A 17263-nucleotide genomic window follows, 5' to 3' on the forward strand; every position below is an offset into this window, starting at 1 on the left:
TAGTGGAGGGATAGTGAAGATAGAGGAGAGGGATAGTGGAGGGATAGAGAGGATAGTGAAGGGATAGAGGGGATAGTGGAGATATAGAGGGATAGATAGTGGAGGGATAGAGTGGATAGGTGGATAGGGATATAGTGGAGGGATAGAGGGGATAGTGGATTTATAGAGGGATAGTGGAGGGATAGTGAAGATATAGAGTGGATATTGGAGGGATAGAGGGGATAGTGCTCCACTGGATGTCATAAGGTGAATGCACCAATTTGTAAGTCGCTCTGGATAAGAGCGTCTGCTAAATGACTTAAATGTAAATGTAATAGATAGATGAGGGATAGTGGAGATAGAAGGGATAGTGGAGGGATAGATGGAGATAGAGGGGATAGTGGAGATAGAAGGGATAGTGGAGGGAGGGATAGATAGTGGAGGGATAGAGTGGATAGTGGAGGGATAGAGTGGATAGTGGAGGGATAGAGGGGATAAGTGGAGGGATAGAGTGGATAGTGGAGGGAGGGACAGAGAGTGGAGATAGTGGAGGGATAGAGGGGGGATAGTGGAGGGATAGAGGGATGGATAGTGGAGGGATAGAGGGGGAAAGTGGAGAGGATAGAGTGGATAGTGGAGGGAGGGATAGAGGGGATAGTGGAGATATAGTGGAGGGGATTTAGGAGGGATAGAGTGGATAGTGGAGGTGGAGGGATTAGAGGGGATAGTGGAGGGATAGAGTGGATAGTGGGGATAGTGGGATAGAGTGGATAGTGGAGGGATAGAGTGGATAGGGGAGGGATAGTGGAGATATAGGGGGGATAGTGGAGGGATAGAGGTATAGTGGAGCGATAGTGGAGATAGAGGGGATAGTGGAGATATAGAGGGGATAGTGAAGGGATAGAAGGATAATGGAGGGATAGTGGGATAGTGTGGGGATAGTTCAGATATAGAGGAGATAGTGGAGGGATAGAGTGGATAGTGGAGGGTTAGAGGGGATAGTGGAGGGTTAGAGTGGATAGTGGAGGGATAGAGGGGATAGTGGAGGGATAGTGGAGATATAGAGGGGATAGTGGGATAGTGTGGATAGTGGAGTGATAGTGGAGGGATAGTGGAGATATAGGGAGGGGATAGTGGAGGGATAGTGAGAGGATAGAGGGATAGTGGGATAGTGGAGGGTTAGAGGGGATAGTGGAGGGTTAGAGTGGATAGTGGAGGGATAGAGGAGGATAGTGGAGGGATAGTGGAGATATAGAGGGATAGATAGTGGAGATAGTGTGGATAGTGGATAGTGATAGTGGAGGGATATAGGGGGGATAGTGGAGGGATAGTGCAGATATAGAGGGGATAGTGGAGGGATAGAGGGGATAGTGAAGATATAGAGGGGATAGTGAAGATATAGAGGCGATAGTGAAGATATAGAGGGGACAGTGGAGATATAGAGTGGATAGTGGAGATATAGAGGGGATAGTGGAGATATAGAGGGGATAGTGGAGATAGAGGGGATAGTGGATGGATAGAGGGGATAGTGGAGGGATAGAGTGGATAGTGGAGGGATAGAAGGATAATGGTGGGATAGTGTGGGGATAGTGGAGATGTAGAGTGGATAGTGGAGGGATAGAGTGGATAGTGGAGGGATAGAGGGGATAGTGGAGAGATAGAGGGATAGTGGAGGGATAGAGGGGAGGGATAGAGGGGATAGTGGAGGGATAGTGGAGGGATAGATAGTGGAGGGAGGGATAGTGGATAGAGGGATGTGGATAGTGGAGGGATGGATAGTGGAGGGATAGAGGTGATAGTGGAGAGGATAGAGGGATAGTGGATGGGATAGAGGGGATAGTGGAGGGATAGAGGGATAGTGGATGATGAGGGGATAGAGGGGATAGTGGAGGGATAAAGGGGATAGTGGAGATGTAGAGATGGATGGAGGGATAGTGGAGGGATAGAGTGGATAGTGGAGGGATAGAGTGGATAGTGGATAGTGGAGATATAGAGGGATATAGTGGAGGGATAGAGATAGAGGGGATAGTGGAGGGATAGTGGAGATGTGGAGAGAGTGGATGGATAGTGGAGGGATAGAGTGGATAGAGGAGGGATAAAGGGGATAGTGGAGATGTAGAGTGGATAGTGGAGGGATAGAGTGGATAGTGGAGCGATAGAGAGGATAGTGGAGGGTTGATAGTGGAGGGATAGAGGGGATAGTGGAGGGATAGTGGAGATGTAGAGTGGATAGTGGAGGGATAGAGTGGATAGTGTGGGGATAGTGGAGATATAGATGGGATAGTGGGATAGAGTGGATAGTGGAGGGATAGTGGAGATATAGAGTGGGATAGTGGATAGTGGATAGAGTGGATAGTGGAGGGATAGAGTGGATAGTGGAGGGATAGAGTGGATAGTGGAGGGATAGAGTGGATAGTGGAGGGATAGAGTGGATAGTGGAGGGATAGAGTGGATAGTGGAGGGATAGAGTGGATAGTGGTGGGATAGAGTGGATAGTGGGGGGATACAGAAAATAGACTAGAAAGGCCAAAAGATGCCTCAAGCATTCCCAGAATCCTGTTGTGTGTGATTTGTCTGGGTAGATGGGGAATTAAGAAGTCCAAGGCCCACCAGAGGTTTATTGGCATTTCAAATCGGCAAACTAAAGTAAATGATCCAAGAAAAAAATTGTTACGGTTGGCACCGAGATTAATTCCTTATCGTCTTTCTATTTTTATCCAGCAAATGGATGTGTGAAGAGAGGGAGCTTTGAACACTACTTTCTCCTCCACTCTATCACCGGGGGTTTCGGTTTTTCATATTATGATGTTTTTTTTAAAGGCAGACCATTACTATTTAATGAAGAACTGTGCCACTGCTTCCATTTCCCAGTTCATTTAATGAAGCTTTGGTGTCTGAGTGGAGGGTTGCGTCAGTTTCTCTGCCCTTGCACTTTTAAATCATTTAAAGGGCTGCAGGGCATGGCTCAGAATGGATTTATCTAACGACCTTTACCTATCCTGTCCTCCCTCCTTTCCTATAATAACTTTGATTTGTGAATGTTAAAACGACATTTTTCCATTTCCCCCAAACGTCCAGATGCTTGGATGCTCTGTTGAGTTATACAGACTGCAACTCCAAGTGTCATAATGACTCTTTAAAGTGCTACGCTTCTCTTTGTTGGTTTGCATTTAGACTTTGAATCAAGACATGATGCTAAATTCTATGTTGTCATCTTGTTACTAATAAAATGTTTTATTGTAAATGCCTGGGGAGACAGACAGTGAGAGAGGGGGGCATGGGGACAGAGTGAGAGAAGGGGGCAGGGGAGACAGTGAAGGGGGCATGAGGACAGAGTGAGAAAAAAGGGGCAGGGGGACAGACAGTGAGGGGGGGTGAACAGAGTGGAGACAGAGCAGACAGAAGAATAGGGGCAAGGGGACAGACAGTGTGTGTGTGTGTGTGTGTTAGGTGGGAAAACAGTGATGGGGGGGCAGACAAATTGGCCTGTCAGACACAGACCATTGGAGCCTATCTCCAGACAGAAGGAGAGAGAGGGTAGGGTCACGCCTAGGGGCTCTGGGGTCACTGCCTAACCCCTCAACACACAGCTAACTGAATTACATTTAGGCATTGGATAAAGCTCCTCATTGAAGATGAATGGCAGTTATCAACTGATAGGATTGAAAATCTATTAATCAATTGAAAATTGCCATTGACCTCCTGAAATGACTGACTTGAAATGGAATTGACTCTCAACCCTGCTACACACTGTGGCATAGTGCATACCGTGTCTGACCCTTCCATGGTCATCAATATTAATGGTGGCTCTATTCCCTATAAGCAGTGTTTTCCCAACTCCAGTCCTCCAGTTCCCCTTAACAAATTGTTGTAGTCCTGGACAAATACACCTGATTCATCTCATGGAGGGCTTGATGATTAGTTGAATCAGGTGTGCTTGCCTGGGGCCACAACAAAAATATATAGTGTGGGGGTACTGGAGGACCGGAGTTGGGAACCCCTGCTCCAGAGCATGATGGGTACTGGAGTTAGAGTGCTATCACAGATTAGCCAGAACCATGCATGAGTCACGGTCAAAGCTGACATGAATACCAAAAATGAAATCAGAGATAGGATATAGGCTTCAGGGTTTGAGTTTAATTGCAAAGGTTTTGGATACCAATGCAGAGAGAAAAAGTATTTCCTAACCATACGTGTTAATCAGTTCTTCAATGCATCACAGTTCCTTACAAAAAGTGGTATCTTTTTCTTAAAGCAGTATAGGCATCACTTCTAAATCTAGCTTTAACTTATTTAGGTAGGCTACATTTACAACCTTCCCATCCCACTACAATGAAGTTAGCTGATAGGGCTCTTATTCGGCCCTATATGATGCAATAAGGAGAGTGCCCAGCTCTTCTCCCCCTGAGCAGTGCCAGTCCCAGAGAGAGACTGTCTATTAGGAGGCGGAATAGGGCACACTTGAAGCCTACTTACTTCGTCACTAATTGATGAACTCCAGCACAATTACAAAGTATAATGGCTCCTTTTATCTTCACTGCAGGAGACAGAGTTCACGGTAAAAAATGCTCTGGAGGTTATTTCTCTGTCTGAATGGCTGGGCTTAATGTGAAAAGAGACAGCGATGATGCTTTTAACCCTCGTACATCAAAGTGCCCTCCACATCGCATTCCTCCACTAACACTCAATAGGGTTAAAAGTCAATGGTGAGAGCTGCTCTCGATGAGTCTCACACACTTTAGTATTGAGAGCTATTGGAGCTAAAATTGGGAGCACTAAGTACTAACTAATCAGATTTGGAAATCATGAGGCAGAATGTGAACACAGAGTAAACCTCCTGGTACTATGCTACTTATATGAGGCAGAATGTGAACACAGAGAAAACCTCCTGGTACTATTCTACTTATATGAGGCAGAATGTGAACACAGAGAAAACCTCCTGGTACTATGCTACTTATATGAGGCAGAATGTGAACACAGAGAAAACCTCCTGGTACTATGCTACTTATTTGAGGCAGAATGTGAACACAGAGAAAACCTCCTGGTACTATGCTACTTATATGAGGCAGAATGTGAACACAGAGAAAACCTCCTGGTACTATGCTACTTATATGAGGCAGAATGTGAACACAGAGAAAACCTCCTGGTACTATGCTACTTATATGAGGCAGAATGTGAACACAGAAAACCTCCTGGTACTATTCTACTTATATGAGGCAGAATGTGAACACAGAGAAAACCTCCTGGTACTATGCTACTTATATGAGGCAGAATGTGAACACAGAGAAAACCTCCTGGTACTATGCTACTTATATGAGGCAGAATGTGAACACAGAGAAAACCTCCTGGTACTATGCTACTTATATGAGGCAGAATGTGAACACAGAGAAAACCTCCTGGTACTATTCTACTTATATGAGGCAGAATGTGAACACAGAGAAAACCTCCTGGTACTATTCTACTTATATGAGGCAGAATGTGAACACAGAGAAAACCTCCTGGTACTATTCTACTTATATGAGGCAGAATGTGAACACAGAAAACCACCTGGTACTATGCTACTTATATGAGGCAGAATGTGAACACAGAGAAAACCTCCTGGTACTATTCTACTTATATGAGGCAGAATGTGAACACAGAGAAAACTATTCTCCAGAATGTGAACACAGAGAAAACCTCCTGGCACTATGCTACTTATATGAGGCAGAATGTGAACACAGAAAACCTCCTGGTACTATGCTACTTATATGAGGCAGAATGTGAACACAGAGAAAACCTCCTGGTACTATGCTACTTATATGAGGCAGAATGTGAACACAGAGAAAACCTCCTGGTACTATTCTACTTATATGAGGCAGAATGTGAACACAGAGAAAACCTCCTGGTACTATTCTACTTATATGAGGCAGAATGTGAACACAGAGAAAACCTCCTGGTACTATTCTACTTATATGAGGCAGAATGTGAACACAGAGAAAACCTCCTGGTACTATGCTACTTATATGAGGCAGAATGTGAACACAGAGAAAACCTCCTGGTACTATTCTACTTATATGAGGCAGAATGTGAACACAGAGAAAACCTCCTGGTACTATTCTACTTATATGAGGCAGAATGTGAACACAGAGAAAACCTCCTATTCTACTTATATGAGGCAGACTATGCTACTATTCTACTGAGGCAGAATGTGAACACAGAGAAAACCTCCTGGTACTATTCTACTTATATGAGGCAGAATGTGAACACAGAGAAAACCTCCTGGTACTATTCTACTTATATGAGGCAGAATGTGAACACAGAGAAAACCTCCTGGTACTATGCTACTTATATGAGGCAGAATGTGAACACAGAGAAAACCTCCTGGTACTATGCTACTTATATGAGGCAGAATGTGAACACAGAGAAAACCTCCTGGTACTATTCTACTTATATGAGGCAGAATGTGAACACAGAGAAAACCACCTGGTACTATGCTACTTATATGTTTCTTTCTTTGGTGTTTTGTTGATTGTTTGTATTCAGAGGGCAACATAATGTGGCTAACCAATAGAAAAACAGATTCTGTGCATCACCTAGTTTGAATTCTTACATTTGTACACAGATATTGTCGGGTACTCCGCACCAGAGGAGGTTGGTGGGAGGAGCTATAGGAGGACGGGCTCATTGTAATGGCTGGAATGGAATTCATGGAACGGTTTCAAACACATGGGCATGTAGTTTTACTCTGTTACATTAATTCCATTCCTGCCATTACAATGAGTCCATCCTCCTATAGATTCTTTCACCAGCCTCCACTGCTCAGCACCCATACCATCTACAGAACACCATTGTCAGTAAATCAGGGTTGTATTCATGAGTGCACACCCTAGAAAAACATTTTGCACTGTAGCTACAAAAACAATAGTCTGTTATTGGACAATTTCAAGTAGTTTTGTTCCTAGTGAATATGATCCTACAAGCACAATATGATCTAATAGGAACAATGAGGTGAGGATAGTTAACATCAGTAAAGACTCACGCAGCTCTCCCACTTTAAGGGTCTCACACAGCATCTTGGTCAGCTCGATGCTGCTGCGGCCGAACGGACACTCGTGCTTGTCCTCACGACTGCTGTTTTCCAGAACAATCTGTAATAGGGACAGAAAGTCACTCAATCCACCAACGTTTTTGCAAATACGTTTGTCATAAAAGTGTTTAACAGCCACCAGGCACAGACGGACAGTCACAGAGACAGACACAAATAGACGTCTCCACCAGGGCTGGTAACGAACTCAAACCATATGACCCTTGACCCATTAATCCAGGTAAACACACACTTTGAAGTCAAAGTTGACCAAGATGATTAATTTGGAGAGGCGGAGCAGGACAGGGAAAGCAGAGACAGCAGAAGGTCACCAGTGGGACAGAAAACTGGGAAAAACAGTTTTTTTGTTGTTGATTATCCCATCTCTATGGTACCATCGTAATTCATCCAGAGATTAGATTCTAGTTATTATTAAGTACAGCACATTATACTGAATGTTATCTACCACAAATGTAATGACTTTATTAGATCAAGATGTCTTTCCTTGTACGTAACCATTACAGAAGCCTCTATTATCCATTTGAACCTTGTTTGAGCCTTAACTGGTGCGCTTGTACACAGCGTGTTTAATTCATAAATCAATTCTCCATGTCCAAAAATCCACTCCAATTATAACATTGCCGCAGCGACAAGTCCATACTGGAAAACATTAGCATCCTTATCATCGCCGTGGTGACAGTTTAATTTGGGGAATTGCTGGCCATGTTTCGTCACAGCAGCAGGCTGGGGAGAGGGATGGGCCGGCCTGTGTATTAGGTTTTATATTAGGAGGACATAGCCATATGCTATAGTATTGGCTTGACTGAATTCCAAGGCTACATATTGGCATTGTGTTTCATCAGACAGACTGTTTGGTCAGAGCCCAGTGAATCTATGGAGTGAGGGATGGGCCAGGGAGTGAGAGTGTGTGTTTAGACAGTGTGTGTGTGTGTGTGTGTGTGTGTGTGTGTGTGTGTGTGTGTGTGTGTGTGTGTGTGTGTGTGTGTGTGTGTGTGTGTGTGTGTGTGTGTGTGTGTGTGTGTGTGTGTGTGTGTGTGTGTGTGTGTGTGTGTGTGTGTGTGTGTGTGTGTGTGTGTGTGTGTGTGTGTGTGATGTGGAGAGTTTAGGTCGGCAGAAGGCACTGCAGAGGAACACTAGACACAAAGTAATGGACTCTAAGGAAACCAAAAGGAATTGTGTGCGTGTGGGTGTGCGCGTGTGTGTGCCTGTGTGTATGTTAGAGCTACTAACCCTGATGTAGGCATCCTGGTGGTGTCTGGCGAAGTACAGCATGTTATCCAGAGCCAGCATCCCAGGAGGAATCTGAGTGAAGTCCATAGCAGGGTTCACATGGTTCTAATATATATATGAGAGAGAGAGAAAGAGAGAGAGGAGAGAGAGAGGTAGAGAGGGGAAAGAGAGGGCAGAGAGAGACAGAGAGAGGTAGAGAGAGAGGGAAGAGAGGGCAGAGAGACAGTGAGAGGTAGAGAGAGAGGGAAGAGAGGGCAGAGAGAGACAGTGAGAGAGAGAGAGAGAGAGAGGAGAGAGAGAAGAAAGACAGCAGAGAGAGGAGAGAGAGAGGTAGAGAGGAGAGAGAGGTAGAGAGGAGAGAGAGAGAGAGAGGAGAGAGAGAGAGAGAGAGAGAGAGAGAGAGAGAGAGAGAGAGAGAGAGAGAGAGAGAGAGAGAGAGAGAGAGAGAGAGAGAGAGAGAGAGAGAGAGAGAAAAAAAGAGAGGGCAGAGAGAGAGAGAGAGAGAGGTAGAGAGGAGAGAGAGAGGTAGAGAGGAGGTAGAGAGGGGTAGAGAGGAGAGAGAAGTAGAGAGGAGAGAGAGAGGTAGAGAGGAGAGAGAAGTAGAGAGGAGAGAGAGAGGTAGAGAGGAGAGAGAGAGGTGAGTCATCAGACAAACAAGACTAGGACAAGTCTGAATAAGACACAAGGTTGATTGGGAGACTAATTTGATCTCTATTCTCCATCAGCATGCTAACTTGTCTGAGTGAATGGAGGACATAGAGAGATGACAAGGAGAGAGAGTGAGAGTAACATGGAGGAGTCCCAGAGATCCAGCTGTGTAACTGTTCCTGAAAGACCAAAGGAAGAACCACAACCTTTAACAATTCCCTCACCAAGTCCAAATAAGCATGTTCTCTCTAAGATCCCCGTCTACCTGGGAGACTAATAGAATCTCACAGACTACTGCCCTCTAGATACAGCACTAGATCAACTGCATCTAGCCACCTTCACACTGTGCTGTTCTTCCTCACACTGTGTGTGTGTGTGTGCTTGCATGTGAGTACGAGCCTGTAAAGTCAGAGGGATATTTTCAGGGTCTTCCACACCACTGGAGAGATGAAGTCAGGCCTTATCTTAGGGCAGCACACAGCAGCGTAGCAGAGTGACTTGGGTCTTAGCGAGCTGCCAAGCCCCTAACAGTTCAGGGACTTAGAGAGGAAATGATGGGCTTAGTTCCCCCTCACCATGGATAAGACAGCGATATGCCACAGCTCATAAACTTCACACACAGAGACACAGAGACATAGAAAGAGACAGAGACAGAGAGAGACAGAGAGAGACAGAGAGAGACAGAGAGAGACAGAGAGAGACAGAGAGAGACAGAGAGAGACAGAGAGAGACAGAGAGAGACAGAGAGAGACAGAGAGAGAGAGAGAGAGAGAGAGAGAGAGAGAGAGAGAGAGAGAGAGAGACAGAGACAGAGAGAGACAGAGACAGAGAGAGAGAGAGAGAGAGAGAGCAGAGAGAGCTCTCATGGGGGCCACACTTCCTCCTTCCAGACACAGCGAGGCAGCACAGAGCAACATGTCATCTTCTAAACCAATTAACAACAGTACTCAGGGAGGGGGCTTGTTTTCTTTCTCCATCTCCACCCTGCGGTAGCTGTTTGTGTGAATACGCCATTTAGCATAGCTGCATTCTGCTGCAGTCCTGTGTGTGGGTACTGTCTGTAAGGCTGTAAAGCCAGAGGGTTAGCGTGTGTCTGTGTGTGTAGTTGGGTATCACGCCACACATACACAGGGCTGGATTCAGCTGCCATGCCATCCCCTTATCTGACAGTGTCCCAGTCCTCTCCCTACTAGTTAAAAATAAATAAATAAATAAAAGAGCTCCACTACTGAAGAACATGTCTTGCCTATGGGTCTCCTATACCGACATCAAAATCTAAGTCCAACAGCGGACGTTTTGGGGATGCAGAGGCTCAAACATTTTTCTTGTGATGTATAATGAGGCCCAGTTTTGCAGATGTTTGTGTGTGTGTGTGACTTACAATGAAGCCCAGCTTCTTGTAGTCCCGGGTGTACATGGACTTCCTCTTCTCGATGCTGCCACTGTTGTTCGGCTCACACTCCACGTCGAACGCAATTCTGCGCAGCTCAAAGATGATGTCTCTTTGGGCCTAGGTAGACATAAGAGGAAAAAGCATTCGGATATAAATACACAGTAAAAACAAGAAAACGTAACAAAACATAAGCATTATTCTAAAGTAAGTGGTTTGTTACAGAGAACTTTCACTGGTATTTCTCAGGTAGAGAGAGAGAACGGGGGGGTTGGAACCAAAAATATATACATGTTTGATATCACTGGTAATGAGTATCCAGGTCATAGCACTATCTCTGCTACATCCCTAGTTATAAATTATGTGGTTAACTGTATGGATAAAAGGGAATGTTGTTCTGCCCGCTTCATTGACCTGTCAAAGGCTGTTGATCACTCACTGTTAATTCAGAGGCTTTACATACTGTTGATCACTAACTGCTAATTCAAAGGCTTTACATACTGTTGATCACTTACTGTTAATTCAGAGACTTTCCATCCATACTGTTGATCACTCACTGTTAATTCAGAGGCTTTACATACTGTTGATCACTCACTGTTAATTCAGAGGCTTTCCATCCATACTGTTGATCACTCACTGCTAATTCAGAGGCTTTCCATACTGTTGATCACTCACTGCTAATTCAGAGGCTTTCCATACTGTTGATCACTCACTGCTAATTCAGAGGCTTTCCATACTGTTGATCACTCACTGCTAATTCAGAGGCTTTCCATACTGTTGATCACTCACTGCTAATTCAGAGGCTTTCCATACTGTTGATCACTCACTGCTAATTCAGAGGCTTTCCATACTGTTGATCACTCACTGCTAATTCAGAGGCTTTCCATACTGTTGATCACTCACTGCTTATTTAGAGGCTTTAAATAATGTTGATCACTAACTGCTAATTCAGAGGCTTTCCATACATCACTCACTTAATTCACTGCTAGAGGCTTTCCATCCATACTGTTGATCACTCACTGGCTTTCCATACTGTTGATCACTCACTGCTAATTCAGAGGCTTTCCATACTGTTGATCACTCACTGCTAATTCAGAGGCTTTAAATACTGTTGATCACTCACTGCTAATTCAGAGGCTTTCCATACTGTTGATCACTCACTGCTAATTCAGAGGCTTTACATACTGTTGATAACTCACTGTTAATTCAGAGGCTTTCCATCCATACTGTTGATCACTCACTGTTAATTCAGAGGCTTTCCATCCATACTGTTGATCACTCACTGTTAATTCAGAGGCTATCCATCCATACTGTTGATCACTCACTGTTAATTCAGAGGCTTTCCATCCATACTGTTGATCACTCACTGTTAATTCAGAGGATTTCCATCCATACTGTTGATCACTCACTGTTAATTCAGAGGCTTTCCATACTGTTGATCACTCACTGCTAATTCAGAGGCTTTCCATACTGTTGATCACTCACTGCTAATTCAGAGGCTTTCCATACTGTTGATCACTCACTGCTAATTCAGAGGCTTTCCATCACTGCTAATTCAGAGGCTGTTGATCACTCACTGCTAATTCAGAGGCTTTCCATCCACTGTTGATCACTCACTGCTAATTCAGAGGCTTTCCATACTGTTGATCACTCACTGCTAATTCAGAGGCTTTCCATACTGTTGATCACTCACTGCTAATTCAGAGGCTTTCCATACTGTTGATCACTCACTGCTAATTCAGAGGCTTTCCATACTGTTGATCACTCACTGCTAATTCAGAGGCTTTACATACTGTTGATCACTCACTGCTAATTCAGAGGCTTTCCATACTGTTGATCACTCACTGCTAATTCAGAGGCTTTACATACTGTTGATCACTCACTGTTAATTCAAAGGCTTTACATACGGTTGATCACTCACTGTTAATTCAAAGCCTGTACATACTGTTGATCACTCACTGTTAATTGAAAGGCTTTACATACTGTTGATCACTCACTGTTAATTCAGAGGCTTTACATACTGTTGATCACTCACTGCTAATTCAGAGGCTTTCCATACTGTTGATCACTCACTGCAAATTCAGAGGCTTTCCATACTGTTGATCACTCACTGCTAATTCAGAGGCTTTCCATACTGTTGATCACTCACTGCTAATTCAGAGGCTTTCCATACTGTTGATCACTCACTGTTAATTCAGAGGCTTTCCTCAATTGGCCAAGACCAGGCTGCATGTCACTGTTTTAAAAATGACTTTACAGATAGAACTCAGTATATATCTATTGATGGTGTTAAATCCGATTTCCTGGATATTAGGAAAGGTGTCCCGCAGGGGTCGATTCTGCATCCTGTACTTTTTACTGTTTACAATAACAATATTGACTTGTCCATAAAAACTTGTAACCTGCACTTGTATGCCGATGTACACTGTTGTGTATGATATTTCCCCCACGGTTGACCAGGCTCTATCTGAACTACACTCAGCCTTTATTGTATTACAGACATGTGTTATTGACCTGCAATTAGTACTAAATGCAGGTAAAACTAAATATATGTTCTCTAGAGCGCATAAAAATATTATTTTAATAAGCATATGCACTTTGCATTGTTCATATTGATAGTGTCCCTGCTTACAAATATCTGGGCAACTAGATAGATGAAAAGCTGTAATTTAAAAAGCACCTTGATGAGTTCGCTTCCACTTCATTAAAGCCGTTAGATGCCGTTTATCAAAGCGCACTGCCCTTTATTATGGGTGACAATTTTAGTATTCATCACTGCATCCTCTACCAGAAAGTTGGTTGGCCCTCTGTGATGTCATCACTGCATCCTCTACCAGAAAGTTGGTTGGCCCTCTGTGATGTCATCACTGCATCCTCTACCAGAAAGTTGGTTGGCCCTCTGTGATGTCATCACTGCATCCTCTACCAGAAAGTTGGTTGGTCCTCTGTGATGTCATCACTGCATCCTCTACCAGAAAGTTGGTTGGCCCTCTGATGTCATCACTGCATCCTCTACCAGAAAGTTGGTTGGCCCTCTGTGATGTCATCACTGCATCCTCTACCAGAAAGTTGGTTGGCCCTCTGTGATGTCATCACTGCATTCTCTACCAGAAAGTTGGTTGGTCCTCTGTGATGTCATCAGTGCATCCTCTACCAGAAAGTTGGTTGGTCCTCTGTGATGTCATCACTGCATCCTCTACCAGAAAGTTGGTTGGCCCTCTGTGATGTCATCACTGCATTCTCTACCAGAAAGTTTGTTGGCCCTCTGTGATGTCATCACTGCATTCTCTACCAGAAAGTTGGTTGGTCCTCTTTGATGTCACGTAGGTTGATACATTGCTGTTTTCATTTATAAAGCCCTTTTACAAATAGTCCCACTGTACCTAACATCATTACTAAACTTTAGACATACGAGTTACCACACCGGTCTCAGGGATAGCTAACTTTGGAAATTCCTTTGCTCTCCATTGAATTAGGTACATGTAGTGTACATGTAGTAGTTAGGTACATGTAGTGTACATGTAGTAGTTAGGTACATGTAGTGTACATGTAGTAGTTAGGTACATGTAGTGTACATGTAGTAGTTAGGTACATGTAGTGTACATGTAGTAGTTAGGTACATGTAGTGTACATGTAGTAGTTAGGTACATGTAGTGTACATGTAGTAGTTAGGTACATGTAGTGTACATGTAGTAGTTAGGTACATGTAGTGTACATGTAGTAGTTAGGTACATGTAGTGTACATGTAGTAGTTAGGTACATGCAGTCCCGAGATGGCATAGCAGTTCAGACGTCTTTTGTCCTCGTCTTGTCGTGTCCTGTATATATATATATATTTACTACTTTTTTTCACATACATTTTATTTTTTATTTTCCATCAACTCATCTTCAAAACACTCTCCTGCAACCCGCCTCACCTATTTATATTTATAAATAAGTATTATTTACCTCAAATCTGCAATCCTCCAAGAAGCTAGCCAGAAGCTAGCCAGAAACTCCAAGAAGCTAGCCAGAAACTAACCAGAAGCTAGCCAGGAGCTAGCCAGGAGCTTGCCAGAAGCTAGCCAGAAGCTAATCAGAAGCTAGCCAGAAGCTAGTTCAGAAGCTAGTTCAGAAGCTAGTTAGCTTCTTTACTGGCAAATCATTAGTATTCAGCTAACCACGGTTTGTGGTCATCAGCTATCCATTAGCTCGAAAATATATCGCCAGTTTTGTACGGCGCAGCGCGGCTCGGGAACATACCGGACCAATTTCTCTCTCCATGTCCTTGGATTACAACTGCTCTCTGGACATTCATTCCCGGATCTCACAGCTAGCTAGCTGCTATCCGTGTGTCTATCTGCTCTCGTCGATTCCGGAGCAAACATCAATTACTCCGGAGCTGGCCAGCTCCGTCAATCACTCCTGGGCTGCAGTCATCTATCCGGACCCGTTTACTGCCTACGCGGAGCCCCACCGGGCCTTCACAACTGGACTGCCGACGTTATCTACCCGAAGGAGATCCGGCTGGCTCCTCAGTCGCGACGTTACCTGAACGCCCATCTGCGGCCTGCTAACTGTTAGCTGTCTTACCGGCTGCTCTCAGAATAGACAATCGGACAATTTATTTATTTTTATTATTATTATTATGTTTCTTATTGGGCCTCTATAACTATATCTATTGTTTTTATTTTTGTTGTTGTTGTGTGATTTGGATTAATCCCCACTACCACACTAATCTACTGACGGAACGCAAGAGGTGGCTAACAACAGACTTCCATCCTATGCTAGCTTGCTACCGATGTCCTGGCTAGCTGTCTAAATCGCCGTGACCCCCAAACCAACCACTCCACTCACTGGACCCTTTTGATCACTCGACTAAGGATGCCTCTCCTTAATGTCAATATGTCTTGTCCATTGCTGTTCTGGTTAGTGTTTATTGGCTTATTTCACTGTAGCCTCTAGTCCTGCTCACTATACCGTATCCAATTTATTAGTTCCACCACCCACACATGCAATGACATCTCCTGGTTTCAATGATGTTTCTAGAGACAATATCTCTCTCTTCATCACTCAATACCTAGGTTTACCTCCACTGTATTCACATCCTACCATACCTTTGTCTGTACATTATACCTTGATGCTATTTTATCACCCCCAGAAACCTCCTTTTACTCTCTGTTCCAGACGTTCTAGACGACCAATTCTTATTGCTTTTAGCCGTACCCTTATTCTTCTCCTCCTATGTTCATCTGGCGATGTAGAGGTGAATCCAGGCACTGCAGTGCCTAGCTCCACTCCTATTCCCCAGGCGCTCTCTTTTGATGACTTCTGTAACCGTAATAGCCTTGGTTTCATGCATGTTAACATTAGAAGCCTTCTCCCTAAGTTTGTTCTATTCACTGCTTTAGCACACTCTGCCAACCCGGATGTTCAAGCTGTGTCTGAATCCTGGCTTAGGAAGACCACCAAAAATTCCGAAATTTTAATTTCAAATTACAACATTTTCAGACAAGATAGAACTGCCAAAGGGGGCGGTGTTGCAATCTACTGCAAAGATAGCCTGCAGAGTTATGTCCTACTATCCAGGTCTGTACCCAAACAATTTGAACTTCTACTTTTAAAAATCCACCTCTCTAAAAACAAGTCTCTCACCGTTGCCGCCTGCTATAGACCACTCTCTGCCCCCAGCTGTGCTCTGGACACCATATGTGAACTGATTGCCCCCCATCTATCTTCAGAGCTCGTGCTGCTAGGCGACCTAAACTGGAACATGCTTAACACCCCAGCCATCCTACAATCTAAACTTGATCCCCTCAATCTCACACAAATTATCAATGAACCTACCAGGTACCCCCCCAAAGCCTTAAACACGGGCACCCTCATAGATATCATCCTAACCAACTTCCCCTCTAAATACACCTCTGCTGTCTTCAACCAAGATCTCAGCGATCACTGCCTCATTGCCTGCATCCGTAATGGGTCAGTGGTCAAACGACCTCCACTCATCACTGTAAAACACTCCCTGAAACACTTCAGCGAGCAGGCCTTTCTAATCGACCTGGCTGGGGTAACCTGGAAGGAGGATGCCTGGATATTTTTTTTAAATGCCTTCCTAACCATTTTAAATAAACATGCCCCATTCAAGAAATTTAGAACCAGGAACAGATATAGCACTTGGTTCTCCCCAGACTTGACTGCCCTTAACCAACACAAAAACATCCTATGGCGTTCTGCATTAGCATTGAACAGCCCCCGTGATATGCAGCTGCTCAGGGAAGCTAGAAACCGTTATACACAGGCAGTTAGAAGAGCCAAGGCTAGCTTTTTCAAGCAGAAATTTGCTTCCTGCAACACTAACTCAAAAAAGTTCTGGGACACTGTAAAGTCCATGGAGAATAAGAGCACCTCCTCCCAGCTGCCCACTGCACTGAAGATAGGAAACACTGTCACCACTGATAAATCCACCATAATTGAGAATTTCAATAAGCATTTTTCTACGGCTGGCCATGCTTTCCACCTGGCTACTCCTACCCCGGTCAACAGCACTGCACCCCCAACAGCAACTCGCCCAAGCCTTCCCCATTTCTCCTTCTCCCAAATCCATTCAGCTGATGTTCTGAAAGAGCTGAAAAATCTGGACCCCTACAAATCAGCCGGACTAGACAATCTGGACCCTTTCTTTCTAAAATTATCTGCCAAAAATTGTTGCCACCCCTATTACTAGCCTGTTCAACCTCTCTTTCGTGTCGTCTGAGATTCCCAAAGATTGGAAAGCAGCTGCGGTCATCCCCCTCTTCAAAGGGGGGGACACTCTTGACCCAAACTGCGACAGACCTATATCTATCCTACCATGCCTTTCTAAGGTCTTTTCAAAAGCCAAGTCAACAAACAGATTACCAACCATTTCAAATCTCACCATACCTTCTCTGCTATGCAATCTGGTTTCAGAG

The 17263-nt window shown here is 44.2% G+C and overlaps 1 protein-coding gene across 6 annotated transcripts in view; it reads right to left on the reverse strand.

Moving 5' to 3' along the window:
* LOC124043258 (engulfment and cell motility protein 1-like) overlaps positions 1-17263 on the reverse strand; it is a 224797-nt gene that overhangs the window by 87339 nt on the left and 120195 nt on the right. For all 6 annotated transcript variants that reach the window (XM_046361639.1, XM_046361640.1, XM_046361641.1 and 3 more), the window contains 3 exons: positions 10323-10451; positions 8294-8398; positions 6998-7106 (listed from right to left, as the gene is read on the reverse strand). In XM_046361639.1, the coding sequence (XP_046217595.1) occupies positions 6998-7106; positions 8294-8398; positions 10323-10451 (343 nt within the window). The remainder of the gene's footprint in view (positions 1-6997; positions 7107-8293; positions 8399-10322; positions 10452-17263) is intronic.

This window comes from Oncorhynchus gorbuscha, linkage group LG09 (assembly GCF_021184085.1).
Source record: "Oncorhynchus gorbuscha isolate QuinsamMale2020 ecotype Even-year linkage group LG09, OgorEven_v1.0, whole genome shotgun sequence".
In the NCBI taxonomy this organism is placed as follows: Eukaryota; Metazoa; Chordata; class Actinopteri; order Salmoniformes; family Salmonidae; genus Oncorhynchus; species Oncorhynchus gorbuscha.